Below are 15,158 nucleotides of genomic sequence, written 5' to 3'. Positions count from 1 at the left end.
AAGCCAACAGTTTTCTTTCTCTCTCTACCCCTGATGGTTTATCCATCCATGTCTGTGGATGTGAATTAGTACAGAAGTTGCTGGCCAGTGTTTACCGCCCAGTCCCACACCCACTCTCCTCACATTGTCCTTCCTGTTGTCCAAGACCAGCTCAAGACAGGTGGGATCAACACCCATTATGTTCTCTAAGACTTGTGCGCACAAAACAACCAGTAAACTGCAGGTAAGAGAACTTGCTAAGCAGGCAGACACACACACACACACACACACGGGATGAAGAAGCACACATGCAAGCAGATCCACGCGTTATAATCAGCAAATAGCAACAACAAATAAAACAAGATTTAAGTTTGCATGTTCTCTTGTGTGACTATGTGGATTACCTCTGGGTGCTCCAGTGTAATGTGTTTCACAGATAATGCAACTTAGGTGAACTAGATGCATCTCTGTTATCCCTGTGATGGTCTGGTTACATGTTCAGTGTTTACACAGCCGTCCAGTGTTGGCTGGGATTGGCTACACCCACCTAATGACACAGACAAGGGAATAAATGGTAAACAATACAAATAGATAAATATATATATATATATATATATATATATATATATATATATATATATATATATATATATATATATATATATATATAGATTTTCAGTCATTGCACAAAAGGGAGACATAATCTTTGTAATCGGTACAGACTGAAAGTATATTTAACTTGAAAGGATTGTCACTGAATGTGTGTTTACACTGACAGCGAATGCAGACCCTTACACCCATCTAGTGGTTACTAAAACAACTGTAGTTTTTGAAGTCCCCTGCTGCCAATGTCAATGCAGATGCTGCATTCTTTCTCCAGCAGATGATTTACATTGGTGCCCCTGAAGAGTCTGTACACAATAATATGAACACCTGTACAAATTAATGCAATAATCCAGTATACATCAATCAGCCCCTCTCTGTTGTAGTCTCAGCAAAAATGACAATATCTCTAATAAAATCTTTGTCCCTCGTTTACCCTAATGAGAAAAATATTAACGAAGATATTATTTAAAAAAAAATAATTATAAGTGATTAAGTAACATAGTATGGGGTGTATGTAAACACCACTGTTGTTTTTTTTGAAGGAAGCAGGTTAACTGCCAGATCCACATTATAATAGTATAATTTAGTACATTGACTGTACACACTCCACTACAGCCGATGTCACCATACACTTGCTTTGCAATGCGCCACAAATGTACAAAAAAAAGAGGAGGAAGAAGAGCGGGGAAAAAAGAACGATAACGAAAACAGAAAGAGAGGGAGAAAGGATAAGAATCACAAGGACGGCAAAGATACAGGGTTGGTGAGTAGAATCAAAGCCGGTCTACCTTATTAGAAATTCTTTGGTAGAATATATGACTCTATATAACAACTATATATAACTCATGTACAGTAGGTGACGGTATGTACCTAAAGTTGTTTGCAATCCGCTATTAATCAAGAGAAGAAAGAAATATATATAAGAAGCGGAACAAACGTAAATCTTCTTGTTTCTGCCGGTTTACAAAACTGGTGCACAGGCGGTTTACTTCAAAACATCATGGCGTCGAAAAGAACAACAACAGTGCCAAGTAGTTTTAAAACTGCTTCCACCGACGCTAAAAGGTAGTTCTCGTCGTATTGTTTCCTTTCTTTTAAGCGAGTAATTGTCATGTAATTCGCACATGTGTGGCCAGTTAAATTTTAGGAGAATTTAATGTAGAAAAGACCCAGTCAGGCTAAACTGTTTTAGTTAACGCTAACACCCTACAGTTATATTCTTCTATTTACCAGAAACTTCACCTTTTCACACCGCTGGACCAGGCATATGGCTAATAAGTAGGCTATACAAGCTAATAGATGTACACGTCTTTATGTTCTTGTGAATTGTAACAATAAAGTGACATAGCTACTGTAAGCTAACATTATACGTTAGCTTAGCTGGTTTTGCTCGCTTTCTAAATTAAAAGTCAACTTTTATTTTGTAATTTGTGCTCTCATTTTTTTTTTACACTTATTAAATTTGCTACTAAAACTGCTACTTTGTTTTATAGCTCGAAAAGTGGGGGCAATGCTAATAAAGCGACCATCAGTGGAACTGGGAAGAAAAGTGTTAAATGTAAGTATTCGCATATGTTCACCTAAGTTAATAGACCTTTTTCACGGCAGACATGTTGACATGTCATAGTAGGAAAAGCCCAAGTGTATTCAAAACCATTAATGACGGCTGCATTCCACTCAGGAGAGGCCCTGGTATTGTGCATGCTGACTCACTGATAGCTTACTGGGACACTTGATGGAATTGAGCCATCGTTAAGGTTATCAATTTCAAATCAAAATGTCTGCTGAAAAAGGTCCATTAACGTTCAAACAAACGAGTAACGAGTTCATGCTGCCACTTATCAGACAACATGACTTATATAGCTTAGTTGGGCTCATGTCACCAATTCCCATAAAGTCTAAAGTATCTTCAAAAGTTCCTCTACAAGGATTACCTTATAGTGACACTCCAACCTAAAATCAGCTTGAATTATGTTGATTAGAATATCCCATTGATGAGAAGTCACAGCAGAGAACATACAACTTTGAAACCATTTCTGTATCAATCGTTTTCTGTCCACCATATCAATACGTTCCAAAATTGCTTAACTAAGTTCACTAAGCTTAATCAATTTATTCATTTTTCATTGATAATGTCTTTTCATCAATCTTTAGCAAGTGGGACTGTTGTCAAGTCTCGCTATATGCAGTCTGCTGAGAAATCATCTCTTTCAAAGGTAGTGCTATTCTTTTTTTGTTAACGTTTTTATTTCAGTTTTCGTGTAACGTGTGATTGACTCATGGTAATCCAACTGTTAGGTATTTTTACTTAGGATATGGATCTAAACTGCCAATGTTCTGTGGCATTTTTAAATGATTAGTTAAATTCTGCCTCCCTTGTCTCTATGTTGTCTGCCTGTCGTCACACTTTTGATGTTACCCATTTGTATCTCATTGCACCCCTATAACCATTTACAGAGTAACTCACTGACAAATGAGTCTATTGCTGTGCCACTGAGGCCTTCCTCACCTAAACCCAGTGGTGTCAAACCGAGAGTGGGCACTCCACCCAGACGCTCACTGGCCCCACAGGCTCTACCAACATGTAAGTACTTCCTATGGTGATAACTGTCAATGTGTATTCGCACAGTTGTTCACGATAGATAACTACATTTCTCATGTTGTTAACGTGAAATTAAATCAACATTTTGTGGTAAAACATGGCAGTGCATAGACAGTTTTTAATTTATTTCCCCCGAGTTCTGATTGAGTCTGTAACATAATGTTGTCTAAATGAGAACTCCGTATATGTAACTTTTGCATATGTCCATTCATGTCATCTTCCCTACAGCAATGATGTCAAATGAAACTGCACTTGGGAAAAGTATTCTGCAGTCCACTTTCTCAGATGGACACTGCTTTCGACCAAATTTTGATATTTCAGTAATTAAAGGTAAACTGATTTTTAGCGCTTAAAATGCTGAAAGTTATTTACAAATGAGAGTATTGTGTAACTTTTTTTTGTCATTCTATCTCTCCAAGAAAAAACAATAATTGAAAATGCAGTAGAGCCCGAAAGAAATCCAGAGCTTGAGAAGAGGGATATTGAGATGCAAACATTCCTACTGGCCTACCTCACAGCTAAGGTGATTAAGTCTAAACATATATGTGTATCTGATGTGCTGAAAGGTGCTTCCAATGCATCTGCTTTGTTAAATCTGTTTACAATGACATTTTAAATAAAACACTATAATCTTTAGTAGCTTTTTGGGACTTGTCCACTGTATTCTGTGGGGAATGGACATCTTGTCCCGAGTCCCATGCCATGACCGATCTGACTTTATCTCTTTGTTGTTTGACTTAAGATGGAGAGCAATACTGCGAAGCTCAAGGCTGAGGCAGAGGCAAGGATCATGCAGGAGATGGAGGAAGAAGAGGCGTTGCATAATGAGGTCCAGGAGAAGAAACGTCAGTACCTCCTCATGGAGAAGGACAGCCTAGTGAACGAGCTGCTGGATTTACAGGTCAGGAAATCACCTCCCTTTTGTAATTACCTTTTTGATATGTGATTGGTCATAAAAACTATTCATTGCATGTTGAAATAGCCAAGTGAAAGAAGAACATGCTCTTTTTTTTTTTTTTTTTCCTCAGTGTCATTGCTCACGATTGTAGACATGTAAATTTCACCTCCTTGTCAAGCAGCAACAAACGTATAGCTCCAAAATGTTTCTTAACGTGGTATTGTTTAAAATGGCATTCATCACTGGAGACACTTTGCTACTTTTGCGTACTCATACTCCATTGAGGCTTGTTTGATCGCCTCTGTGCTGATTGATATTAAGGTACAATCAAAACAGCTGGTGAATAGCTGGTTAAAATGTTTTTTAGAATTGTATTTTAAAATGTGTGCATTGAGATAAAGATGGTTTGAGTAAACGATTCTCATCCTACTGATGTCATTATTTTCCATCAGATTGCTGCTCTGACTCCCTTGGCAGAAACTGCCAAGCAGTTCACAAAGGACTACAAGTGTTTTGCCACAGCTGTTGACACCACCCGACATGAGCTGCCTGTCAAGAACTTCTACATTGACGGGGACAGAAAGGAATTTCTAGGTTGTTGTCGTTACTATGTTTAAAAGTTATTAAAAATGTTGCACAAGTGGCCGGGTTGGCTCAGTTGGTAGAGCAGGCGCACATCTACATAGAGGCTTATACCTCGACGCAGAGGACCAGGGTTCTAGTCCGACCTGTGGCGATTTCCTGCAGGTCTTACCCCTCTCTCTCCACTTTCTCACTTAGCTGCCCTGTCCATTTAAAGGTAGAAATGCCCCAAAAAATAATCATAAAAAAACATTTGCACAAAACAACCTTGTTAACCATAAATGAATTTGTTTAACACTCAAAAACTCTGCTAATCTGCTTCATCAGGACTGTGTGTATACGTTTTGATCAGATTGTCCCTTACAACATGAGACGTTACCAGATATTGGTGTGCTGTAGGACAGTTTTTTAGGGTATTCACAAAAGAAAATTAATTTTAAACGATGAGTATCTTTGAATCATTTTATGTAACCTTACCTGTGTGTGTGCTCCTGTAAATGCCACATGAAATGGGTTTTATGTATTTTGCAGGAACTTATAAATGTTATAATCAGATCCACCTATATCTGCCCATTTTTAGACAAAGCTGGGACTTGCCTGAAGGAGAGTGAGAAGTTGCTAATGGAGTGCACAGAGGGAGATCATAAGGACAACAGCACTTGTCTAGAGTGCCTTCGCGACATGAAAACAACATCAAAGAACATCAGCCAGGAGCTGTCAGGGTAGGCACATACAGTATATACAGAAGTTGTCTTTTTGAACCTGGTGATGCTGTGAATACATTTTATTCCCCTCTTTTTCCTTCCTGGAGGATTTTGACATTGAGATAGTTACTTTACTTTTAAAGAATTGAAACCTGGCACACATTCAGCAGCGTCTAAAAATGACTTTGACCATGCTGACTTTTACTCAAACATGGGTGTTCTCCATTTTCCTAGTACATTTTCAGAGCTGCTGGAGCTGTCATCATTGGCCTGCCGCCACACAGTCCATGTACAGCAGGCCAAGGAGGAAGACCAGCTTGGCACTGCAAGAATCCACGAGCTCTACTGCCCCAAACAGTGAAGAATACCACACAGCATGGGATATGCAGTATCCCAGTTTCCCCAGTTTACATATCTGCACCGTACTGTCTGATTTCTTTGCAACTGTATTATATCTTGTAAATGTTGAATACTATACTTTCATAGATGAAACATTGGTAATTATTACACAATAAAAATATAAATGCAAAACAACATGCAAGAAATGGGTATTCCAGATGATGTGTTAAATACAGCTGCAAAAGTAATATCTAAACCTGAATAGTGTCTTGCTTCTGGAGGGAAATATGTAAGCAGTTATACAAGTTAGGCTTACAATTGAATCTAACACGAGAGGCACAAACTGAGGCTTGTTTTACACATGCATATTAAAATAGCGAAACAATACTACTGCATGTTTCACCTCAACTGTATATAAGCATAAGCCATCGCGTCCAATTCAGGATGTGACGTTACGTCTACGCAACAATTTCTATTGGCTGATTCTGTAAAGTGACGATCAGTCTTTAAAGCACCAATGAACCGCAGGAGAGCGCCTCGTCGCATGTGAGTACATTGGTTTTATTTCACATAAATGTGAAGCATTTCGTTGAAAATGGCATCCAACGCCAAGTTTTCTATTATGTTGACAGCTTGCTTCGTGTAACTTGCATAATGATCGATAGTAGAAACTCCATTCGCGTCCTATCTGTCGTTAGAAGCTAAATTGGCTAACTGTTGAAGCTAATTGACTAACGTTAACTGGTAGTATAACGTTAGTCCCCAGTAGTAACTACCAGTACGTTATAGTGGTTACCAGCTACTAACTGGTAAAACGTTGCTGTTGTGTCCTTTGTTGTATCATAGCAGCGAACACGAACAAAGATGTCAGACAGAGCTAACGCGACGTTACGATTGGAAAAACAAAATGCAGCTCACTTAACTCAAAGGTTGAAAGGTAGTGGTACACGCATAAGCTGAACTTGAAATAACTTCTTGATGTGCCAATTCATGACATACAAAGTAAAAAAATAGGCGATTAAGAAAAAGTAAGTTAGCATACTGCACTCCCAATACTGTAAGATACAAGTGACTTTTAAATCTGTTTTGTGTTACACAAAGAAATATAAAAAAGGTAGCCATACCCGGTCAGAGCAGAATAATGTGTCAGTGGGTACAGGCTGTCGGTTTAAATTAGGGCCACCACACAAGAGGAGAAGCAGTCTGTGTGTGTATGCATGCTTATTGTATCTGATGGACTAGCTACATTTTCAGCTAACCGGTTTCCCTCAAGCAGCTCTCTCTCTCAGAGGAGGGGTGCACCAGCAGGAGGAGAATGGAGGCAGAGGAAAGAAGAACAGTGGCGAGGCCAAGGTAAAGCACAGGCGAGAGAGGTCGAGGAGGACGAGAGTTGTGAACAGCATGGAAAAGAAGCCGTGCCCAGGGGGACCTGCCAGACCATGTGCCCTGCTCGTGAGCTGCAGGACCGTGAGGTGCAGAACCGCCTTCACCGTTTTGAGATGTTGGCAGGCACAGAAAGAGTTCGACGGCCCAGGGGAGACCCCTTGCGGGCTGTCAAAGAGTATTCCAGACCAGCAGCTGGAAAAGACTCGACAAACCCCACTGACCTCCGTCCACCTGCTGTGCTGCTGAAAACTGTGTGTTACCTTATTGATGACATTGCTGCGTCCCCTCACCTGCACCCATGGACTGAGGCAAGTAGCGTTTCCCCAGTCTCTGTTTTTACTGTTGTCAAATAGACCTTGGTCAAGAAAAACTATTTTATTTTTATATATATAGAATTGATAACATATAATTGGAACTTTTGGCATCATACACACACTTGATGAAGTTTAACTTTACTGTAACACACAGACAGTTAGCCAGCACAGCTTCATGTAAGCATCCTTCAAAACAACATGCATGTCCAGCAACCTATTATTTACACTGTGTTCCAAATTATTATGCAAATGATATTTTACATTGATTTTCCTAAATGCTCATGGTGTGGCCCCCATCCTCCCCTGACCTCAAACCTATTGAGAACCTTTGGAGCATCCTCAAGCAAAAGATCTATGAGGGTGGGAGGCAGTTTGCATCAAAGCAGCAGGTCTGGGAGGCTATTCTGACATCCTGCAAAGAAATTCAAGCAGAAACTTTCCATAAACTCACAAGTTCAATGGATGCAAGAATTGCGAAGGTGATATCAAAGAAGGGGTCCTATATTAACATTAGAGGTGTGAATCGTCACTGATCTCCCGATTACGATTGTCACGTCAGCGATTCGATATCACGATGTGTCAAATCCATTTTTACTGTTAGAGCCATATAGGATAGTTAATTCATAGCTTGTCAAGCTTCAAAAACAAAACATTCTGCAGTGCTCTAATACTAAATCAAATGGATACATAAAACTACAGCACTGAGCACATGGCACTTCCTGAATGTGCAAAACATAACAGAATATGTAAACAGAAATGTTAGGACTAGCATTAAATTGTAAACAGAAATAATCGATTATGGCCCGGCCGATTATCGATGCAGCATCGTCCATGTCCACGATTCGATGCATCGATTATTTGATTAATTTCAACACCTCTAGTTAACATGAAACTTGGCCTGTTAAGATGTGTTTGATTGAAATAGCTTTTGATTTCAGTAAATATGACCTCCTAATGCTGCAAATTCAGCAAATGACCATTTTCAGTTCTTTACAACCTATAAAATGTTTTGAAAGTCTGTTGTGCATAATCATGTGGAACAGTGCATTTTGAGTTTTTTATTTTTGAAAAAATACTGTTTTTCATTGGGTGGTTTGTTCAATGAAGTTCTATTTATACCATAACGGTTGGTGACTTGAAAATTGTACTAACTGTCATTTGCATCGACTATTTAGGAAAATCAGTGTAAAATATCATCTGCATAATAATTTGGAACACAGTGTAGAGTACCAGCAAGGCCCAAAATGACCATATAGCAATGAGTAAATATTTGGCTTTTGCACACACACAGTGTAATGCTTTTTTTACATCGCACAAGCTGTATGTAACGATGCCTACAAACTGACAAATTATTCAGCGACCAGTGGCCCTAGAATTTACGTTGATATCTTTTGCAGAAAAACTAAGGTGAAGCATTAGAGTTTAAGGATCTAGGCTGGTCAATTTGATTGTAATATGGCTAATTTGTTACAAGCCCAGTAAGAACACTTTAACATTGAAGTTGCAATAACGAATACAGAAAAACAAAACTCTTCACAACATATATTAACAGAATGTAACTTATCTTCCAGGTGTACAGCTTTGTCTTTGATCGGCTGCGTGGCGTGAAGCAGGACATGATCATTCAGAGGGTGTCTGGGTTGAACTGCGTGGCCATTTTAGAGCGGACAGTGCGTTTCCTTATCTATGCCTCTTATCGGCTTTGTGGTGAGCCCCTGCGGCTCTACGACCCACGCATTAACGACACACACCTACAGGAGAGTCTGAGCTGGCTGTTGGATTGCTACGCAACTGAAACGGCACCGCATCCCAACCAGGAAGAGTTCCAAGCTCTTGGTCTGCTGTACAACTTGGGTTGGTCACTTTTTTTTCTTTCTTTTTTTATTGTTTAGTACAAGTTTTTGCTTTGGTGTATTTGCATCCATGTTAAAACATCCTATAAATAAGCAGGCTATTGATGCAGAGGTCTGATGAAAAAGTTTGTCTGTTAAGCAGTCCTTCCCTGAATAAGATACCATTGGCAACATAGAGTGTAACCCCAGTCAGTGGTTTTCATACAGAAAGAAGAGATTTTGTAAACGTCCTACTCAACTGCAGGCATACTAGAGTCTGCATGTTATCTGTAGCTCTTTCTGCTCTAAGCAGATTCAAAACTCCTGCTTTTAGAAAGATATTTTAAAAGCTGGTCACCTGAAAGGCGTTCTTCCGACCATGATTAGGATCATTTCTTCATGCATGCTTTCTTTTCCCCCCCTGTCTTCCCCCAGGTTCAGCTCGTGCCACGCAGCACATCATGGAGCTCTCTGAGCGGCTCCGCAGCTCCCCTGCCATCACACTCGCTCTCTCCATCAACCGAGCTTTTCTGGAGCGAAACCCCGTGCGTATGCTCCGATTGGCTCGGAGGTTGAACTTCATACAGTGCTGTGCTCTGCACCGTCACCTGGTGACGTGTCGAAGAGATCTGCTGCTAATATACAGCCACGGATACTGCAGCCGCAACTGTCGCTTTCCTCTTGACAGACTGGCTCAGCTCTTGTCCTTAGACACGTCCCTCGCAGCCCGACTCTGTCAGGCGTACGGAGTGGATGTTAATCAGGGCAACCAATTGGTTTTCTCCAAGGCTGCTTTCACTGAGCCTGAGAAGGGGAAACTGCATTGTAAAATGTATCACAACATAGTGGCAGAGAAACAGAGAGAACTCAGCGTTGGGAACATCATTCACGGCTGCGTTTGACAAATAAATAGAGTAAATCAGTAATACTGATTGGTACCCATAGGGTGTGCTCCTGTTCCTCCACAGGGAGACCAATGCTACTGGCAGGGATTTAAAGCCTAGTTTAATAACACTTCTGCAGGGGTTTCATCTTTCTACTCTTGTTATCTTATTGGATTTGAGCTTTGGGGCATCTTTCTAGGACACATGTTTAACATAAGGATCAGGGATTTAATGGTGTGCCATGCTCCATCTGAGAGAGGCTGAACTCAGAGAAAGGTTCCCTCTTGGTTCTGGAGGTGCTTTTTTTATTTTTTTTTATCCTGATCATGCACTTGGTGCCTGATTTCCATTAAGATGTGAATTTCTTTTAAATTGTTACTGGTCATGTTACTGTTTAAATGTTATGTTAATTTCATACCGTGTGTATTTTTTTTAATTTTTTAAGCATTTCAGAAAACCTGCTGTGTAACAGTGTTATTCTCATTAATGCAGTACCTCAGAAGTATTTAAATAAATGTTTTGTTACCTAAAAGAAATGCCTTGGTCCTTCTTTGAACTCAGAGACTTGATGGCATCTAAGCTCTTTTACCACTTGAGGGCAGCAGATATCTGTAGAGGGTATCAACCTACTTCACTCCACATTTTCATGGAAACACAAATTTTATAATCCAACCATAAATGATTTGCTAGATTACATTACACAGCCGTGATCGGAAAGAAGCTGGATGAAGAGTCTTATTTTACCAGTCCCTTTCTCAGATGAGACAACAAAACCAGTTTTACATAGGGGAAAAAAATAGAGTGAAGTCCAAAAAAAAAGCAAGTACAAAAAGAAGTGATTAAAATGTAGGTGATCCTACAAGTGTTTGTTTGGTGTTATTTCTATTTTTTATTTATTTATTTTTTTAAGTGAGGCAACCTTGTGATGTTTTCCAACGCAAAAGGAACCAGTTGTAGCCGGTCTTCATCTTTTGAGATGTCAACTGAACCGAACCAGTTGTAGCCGGTCTTCATCTTCTGAGATGTAAGCTGGACCAGAAGTATGCGCAATGTGCAGGTAATTTATCGTTTTAAACAGCGGCAGGCTCCGTGCCGCTGCGTACACTGGGGGTAGTCATGCTCTCGCAGCACAGAAGTGAGAGGAGCTATTGAAGTGAATGAAGTGCAGCCTGACGCCGATCGCCTCCTGACTCACTGCTGTAGGAGCAGGGAAACAATAAAAAGATCCACCGACTTAAAAGAGATCACCAGGCACAATCGGGGAAGCAAAAGTTGCACGGATTTTACAAACACTTATTTACAGTGACATTTCTGCTCGCTGGAGTGGGAGGACGCTTACAATTTGTAATGCTGAAATATGAGAGAACGGAACCGGGGCGGGTGAAGGCACATGGGAGAGGACTGTCCGTGTACTCGGGGCTCTAAGAGGAAGACGTGCTTGGAACTGGATTTGGCGAAGTGGGTTGATTACAAAAAGTTGATCTTTGGTTCCGGACGAAGCTTTGCACACCTACCATGCCAACCAACCTCAATGGATAGATCGACTGAGAGAGCTGTAGACACAGACTGTTAGATTTTCATTTAACTTCTCATTAGAGTTGGAAGATCCCAAACTCCTTCAGAGGGGAGAGCCGATATCCAGCAAATCTGGGTTACTGAGGCCAACATGTTGCGGTGGTCTTTGACAGCTTTGAGTCTTTCATGGACTTTGTTCATCTGCAACGTGAGCAGAAGTTCTGCACAAGAAAGACAGTAAGTAGCCTGTGTTGCATGTGTTGTCTTTGAAGTGTGGTGCTTTTGCTTGAAACACACTACAAGCATTTCCGATGCTCTCAATTTAAGTTTTAAACAAAATGGGGAAAGAAAAAAAGTGTGGTCACAGAAACATTGAGCATTTTAATTAAAATATGTGCTGCGAACATCTTTTTCATTGATTTGTAATCGTTACCGCATAATCAATATGTTCTAATCTGTGAGATTGTCATATTGTTTGTAAATATGTAAGGATTAATGTCTTTACCGATTATGACATTATACGATCACAACACCTTGCCATTCATGTTTTTTTTTCTTCAGTTTTTCATATTGGACCTGTGCGCATTCACACAGTGATATTGAGAGATAGTCTCTGCTGAGTTTTATGTTGTGATGCCTGGAATATGCATCTTTCGGAGAGGGTTTCTCATGCTACCTGAGATAAAGACAAATATTTAAGTAGTAGCAGTAGCCTGGTTTATTCAATCTATCCCTCCAGACCCAGAGGCAAAATAGGCCAAATATACTTTTGTCTCTTTGGTGTCATCAGCCAGGCGGCGGTAGCTGCTGGGGATCTTAATCCTGACCTTGAGAGTTGTGTTAATGGTAAAACGTTGTAAACAATTCTTCCAAGGTAGTCCGGGGGGGGGGGCGGAGGGGTTGAGTTCAGCTCTGTGTGGTGAATTAACAACATTTACTGACAAATGCAGGCTTGATTTACAAAAGAGAGCTTATGTCTTTCTCATATTATACAGCTCAGCTGAGGGTGACATTTGAGCAAAAAGGCTTAGAACATAAAACCATGTGACTGAACTGAAAAGAAGTGGCTGTTAAAGACCACGCACAAGAGAGAACACAAATCCTTCTCAGGCACCGACCAGCTCTTAGTTGAGGACAAACGTTGGGCAAAAACAATGAGAACTGAGTACATCAAGCCATGTGATTGAAATAAGCATGGTCTCCACCACCTGATCCGGGCTCATCCAAGACCTGGTTAAACTCACTGTAGATCAAACGCGCAGAGTCAATTTCCTCGTATTATCTTCCTTCTCCAGAAGCCTTATTTTCCAGGGGATTTTCTCATGACTCTCTCTCAGAAACGGCTGCCTCCGGCTGTAATGCTGTAGTGCTGTAATGCCAACCACCTGATCTTTCTCTCAGGCATGCAATTGGGTTTGGGCTCAAGGCTTTGCTCACTCCTAATTTGTGTGATCTTCAGCTAAGTTTTCTGGAGATGAGTTGGCCTATTTGTCTTCAAAATTAGAGTTTGAATGACATGGTCAGGACTGAAACAAACACAGAGATTAATTCAATATATATTGTTTCAAGTACATAGTCTCCCACATGTGGGTGGCATCATTAATTTGGGATTGGGTCTTTTCTTAAATGAAGTAACTTTTTGAAACACAACACATCATTCGGTGGATGCTTTTATCAACTGCTCCACACGTCCTTACATAACCCTGAACAGACCACACTACTAATTTAGTTATACAGGACCACACTTACAAGAGCACCTAAAGCTGGAGCTTTGGGTCTAGAAAGCGCTTTACAAATAAAATGTAATATTATTATGTCTGTGTTACCTGAGAGCTATAGTTCCTCAGCGCCAGATGGCATATTATTTCATCTAAATAAAACTTAAATTGGGCTTTTTTTCTTTCTTCAGACTGTTGATAAGCATCAAAGAATGACCTTTGCTCTGTGGCCTCAGTGACAGGCTTCTTCCGTCAATTAAATGTCAGAGTGACTGTGTGGAATCTCAGTCGTTATTTTATCAAAACACACGCCAAGGTTCTGTCAGAAGTGCCAGACCACCCAAAGAGAACACTAGAGCAGAAAGCTCATTGGCCAACAGGTACTGTGTCCCTGCTAAACATTGCAATTAAACCTGATCTCGCTGCACAAATCCATGTGGAATGTCCCTGTTTGTAATTGTATGCGTGTTTTGTTATGCATGTGGACGTGTGTGTGTGTGCGCGCGCGCGCTCACGGAGAAAGCGAGAAACGGAAACAGAAATGTGAATTTATGCTTAGTTCACCTGTTTGACTTCTTGCAAGATAACACTATAATTACATACACTTAAAGTGGTAAGTGGTATGATAAGAAGTGCAATTCATATTTGTTCATATGCAGCATATATTTAGCTCTGTCCTCCATGTCTTTGTTCTCTGACCTCTACTTTATCTCCTGCCCGCACCTCTCCCTCTGTTTTTCCACTTCTACTTTTTCCTCCTCCTCTGTCTACTCTCATGTCCTCTGCTCTCCTTCCATCTCACCTTCCCCTTGCTTCCCCTTGCTCTTCTCACAGGGGTTATTTGGTCGCTGCACCCTCGGTGTTTCGAGCAGGCGTAGAGGAGAGCGTGAGCGTAACCATCTTTAATGCGAAAGCAGAAACGCGCGTCCAGGTGCAGCTGACAGTGAAGGGACAGACGGTCGCCCACAGCCACGGCTCAGTGCTCGGTGAGAACAACGCTAAGGTTACACTGGCACGATGCATCACTTTTAGAGAGAATTTGCACTAACAAGTTGAGCTATGAGACACCTACTTTGTGTGATTTATTTAAAGGATGTACAGAGCAGACATGCTGGCAAAAACATAGACGTATATTGAAGTGCACACACAACGTGAGCCCGATTGACCTTTGCCCTCACTGTGTGCTCCTGCCCAGCTATGCTTTTCGTAGACATTATCTTCGATTGGAGGCATCAGTTCAGCCCATCCCACCAGCCACTTGGTGTATACAGTGTGTGATTTGTTTGACAGCACTATTAATAGATGGTGCTTGTTATACCTCAGAGTGGCATAGAGACAGGCTGCAGCTGGATTTCCTGCTAACCCAGGGTGAACACCTCCAGGCAAACTCAACCACAGTCTAGTAGCTCTCATAACCACTGGATGTTAATGGTATTATATAGCGATACAAGTATATGAACTGAGATACAAGTATATGAAAATCCCACATTAAAATATCTCGTTGTTTCCATTTTAGACAAAGGCACCATCAAACTAAAGGTGAGTCTGTTCAACTTGGTTCTCATTTGTCTTCCTCAGCAGTGGCCTACAGTAATATGCATGCTGCTTTCCAGAGATGTTTAAAATGCACGGCACTGTTTAGCAGTGACAGCTGCACAGTAGTGAGAGCCCCTTGTCCGTTGTGTGCACATTCCTCAGGCAACATGCAAATCAACACTAACGTTATTTGTAATGCAACATCTGTCTCTGCTCATTCATTGGGAATAAGGTAACAGCCTCAATATAATATGCAACAGCTG

General features: G+C 40.7%; 3 protein-coding genes across 4 annotated transcripts in view; all 3 read left to right on the top strand.

Annotated features, from left to right (window-relative positions):
- Positions 1-1,556: 1,556 nt before the first annotated feature.
- On the top strand, positions 1,557-6,071 carry haus8 (HAUS augmin like complex subunit 8). The gene is made up of 10 exons (XM_078258166.1): positions 1,557-1,650; positions 2,079-2,143; positions 2,740-2,801; positions 3,043-3,169; positions 3,416-3,517; positions 3,607-3,710; positions 3,930-4,088; positions 4,538-4,679; positions 5,248-5,389; positions 5,606-6,071. Exons 1-10 carry the CDS (start codon positions 1,586-1,588, stop codon positions 5,730-5,732), a joined length of 1,095 nt encoding a protein of 364 aa, XP_078114292.1. The 5' UTR covers positions 1,557-1,585; the 3' UTR covers positions 5,733-6,071.
- A 137-nt stretch (positions 6,072-6,208) lies between these two features.
- sac3d1 (SAC3 domain containing 1) lies at positions 6,209-10,652 on the top strand. Of its 2 annotated transcripts, XM_078259082.1 has the most exons (4): positions 6,209-6,256; positions 6,987-7,404; positions 8,982-9,264; positions 9,678-10,652. In XM_078259082.1, exons 1-4 carry the CDS (start codon positions 6,228-6,230, stop codon positions 10,142-10,144), a joined length of 1,197 nt encoding a protein of 398 aa, XP_078115208.1. In that variant the 5' UTR covers positions 6,209-6,227; the 3' UTR covers positions 10,145-10,652. The 2 variants fall into 2 exon arrangements, with proteins under 2 accessions (XP_078115208.1, XP_078115207.1); XM_078259081.1 differs by lacking the exon at positions 6,209-6,256 and having other exon boundaries at positions 6,263-7,404.
- A 909-nt stretch (positions 10,653-11,561) lies between these two features.
- Positions 11,562-15,158, top strand: part of cpamd8 (C3 and PZP like alpha-2-macroglobulin domain containing 8) — a 40,979-nt gene continuing 37,382 nt past the window's right edge. The window contains exons 1-3 of the mRNA XM_078259080.1: positions 11,562-11,878; positions 14,194-14,345; positions 14,876-14,898. Coding sequence (XP_078115206.1) covers positions 11,793-11,878; positions 14,194-14,345; positions 14,876-14,898 — 261 coding nt within the window. The 5' untranslated portion in view covers positions 11,562-11,792. The remainder of the gene's footprint in view (positions 11,879-14,193; positions 14,346-14,875; positions 14,899-15,158) is intronic.

This window comes from Sander vitreus, chromosome 9, assembly GCF_031162955.1.
Source record: "Sander vitreus isolate 19-12246 chromosome 9, sanVit1, whole genome shotgun sequence".
Lineage (NCBI taxonomy): Eukaryota > Metazoa > Chordata > Actinopteri > Perciformes > Percidae > Sander > Sander vitreus.
The sequence above is the reverse complement of the archived record's forward strand: the minus strand, read 5'-3'. Positions and strand labels throughout refer to the sequence as shown.

Excerpts from the sequence above, each read along its gene's own strand:
- haus8 (XM_078258166.1), top strand. The coding sequence starts at position 1,586 with ATGGCGTCGAAAAGAACAACAACAGTGCCAAGTAGTTTTAAAACTGCT. Across the intron at positions 3,170-3,415 it reads CCCACAGGCTCTACCAACAT|CAATGATGTCAAATGAAACT; the intron begins GTAAGTACTTCC and ends TCTTCCCTACAG. Across the intron at positions 3,711-3,929 it reads TGGCCTACCTCACAGCTAAG|ATGGAGAGCAATACTGCGAA; the intron begins GTGATTAAGTCT and ends GTTTGACTTAAG.
- sac3d1 (XM_078259081.1), top strand. The coding sequence starts at position 6,928 with ATGCTTATTGTATCTGATGGACTAGCTACATTTTCAGCTAACCGGTTT. Across the intron at positions 7,405-8,981 it reads ACCTGCACCCATGGACTGAG|GTGTACAGCTTTGTCTTTGA; the intron begins GCAAGTAGCGTT and ends CTTATCTTCCAG. Across the intron at positions 9,265-9,677 it reads TGGTCTGCTGTACAACTTGG|GTTCAGCTCGTGCCACGCAG; the intron begins GTTGGTCACTTT and ends GTCTTCCCCCAG.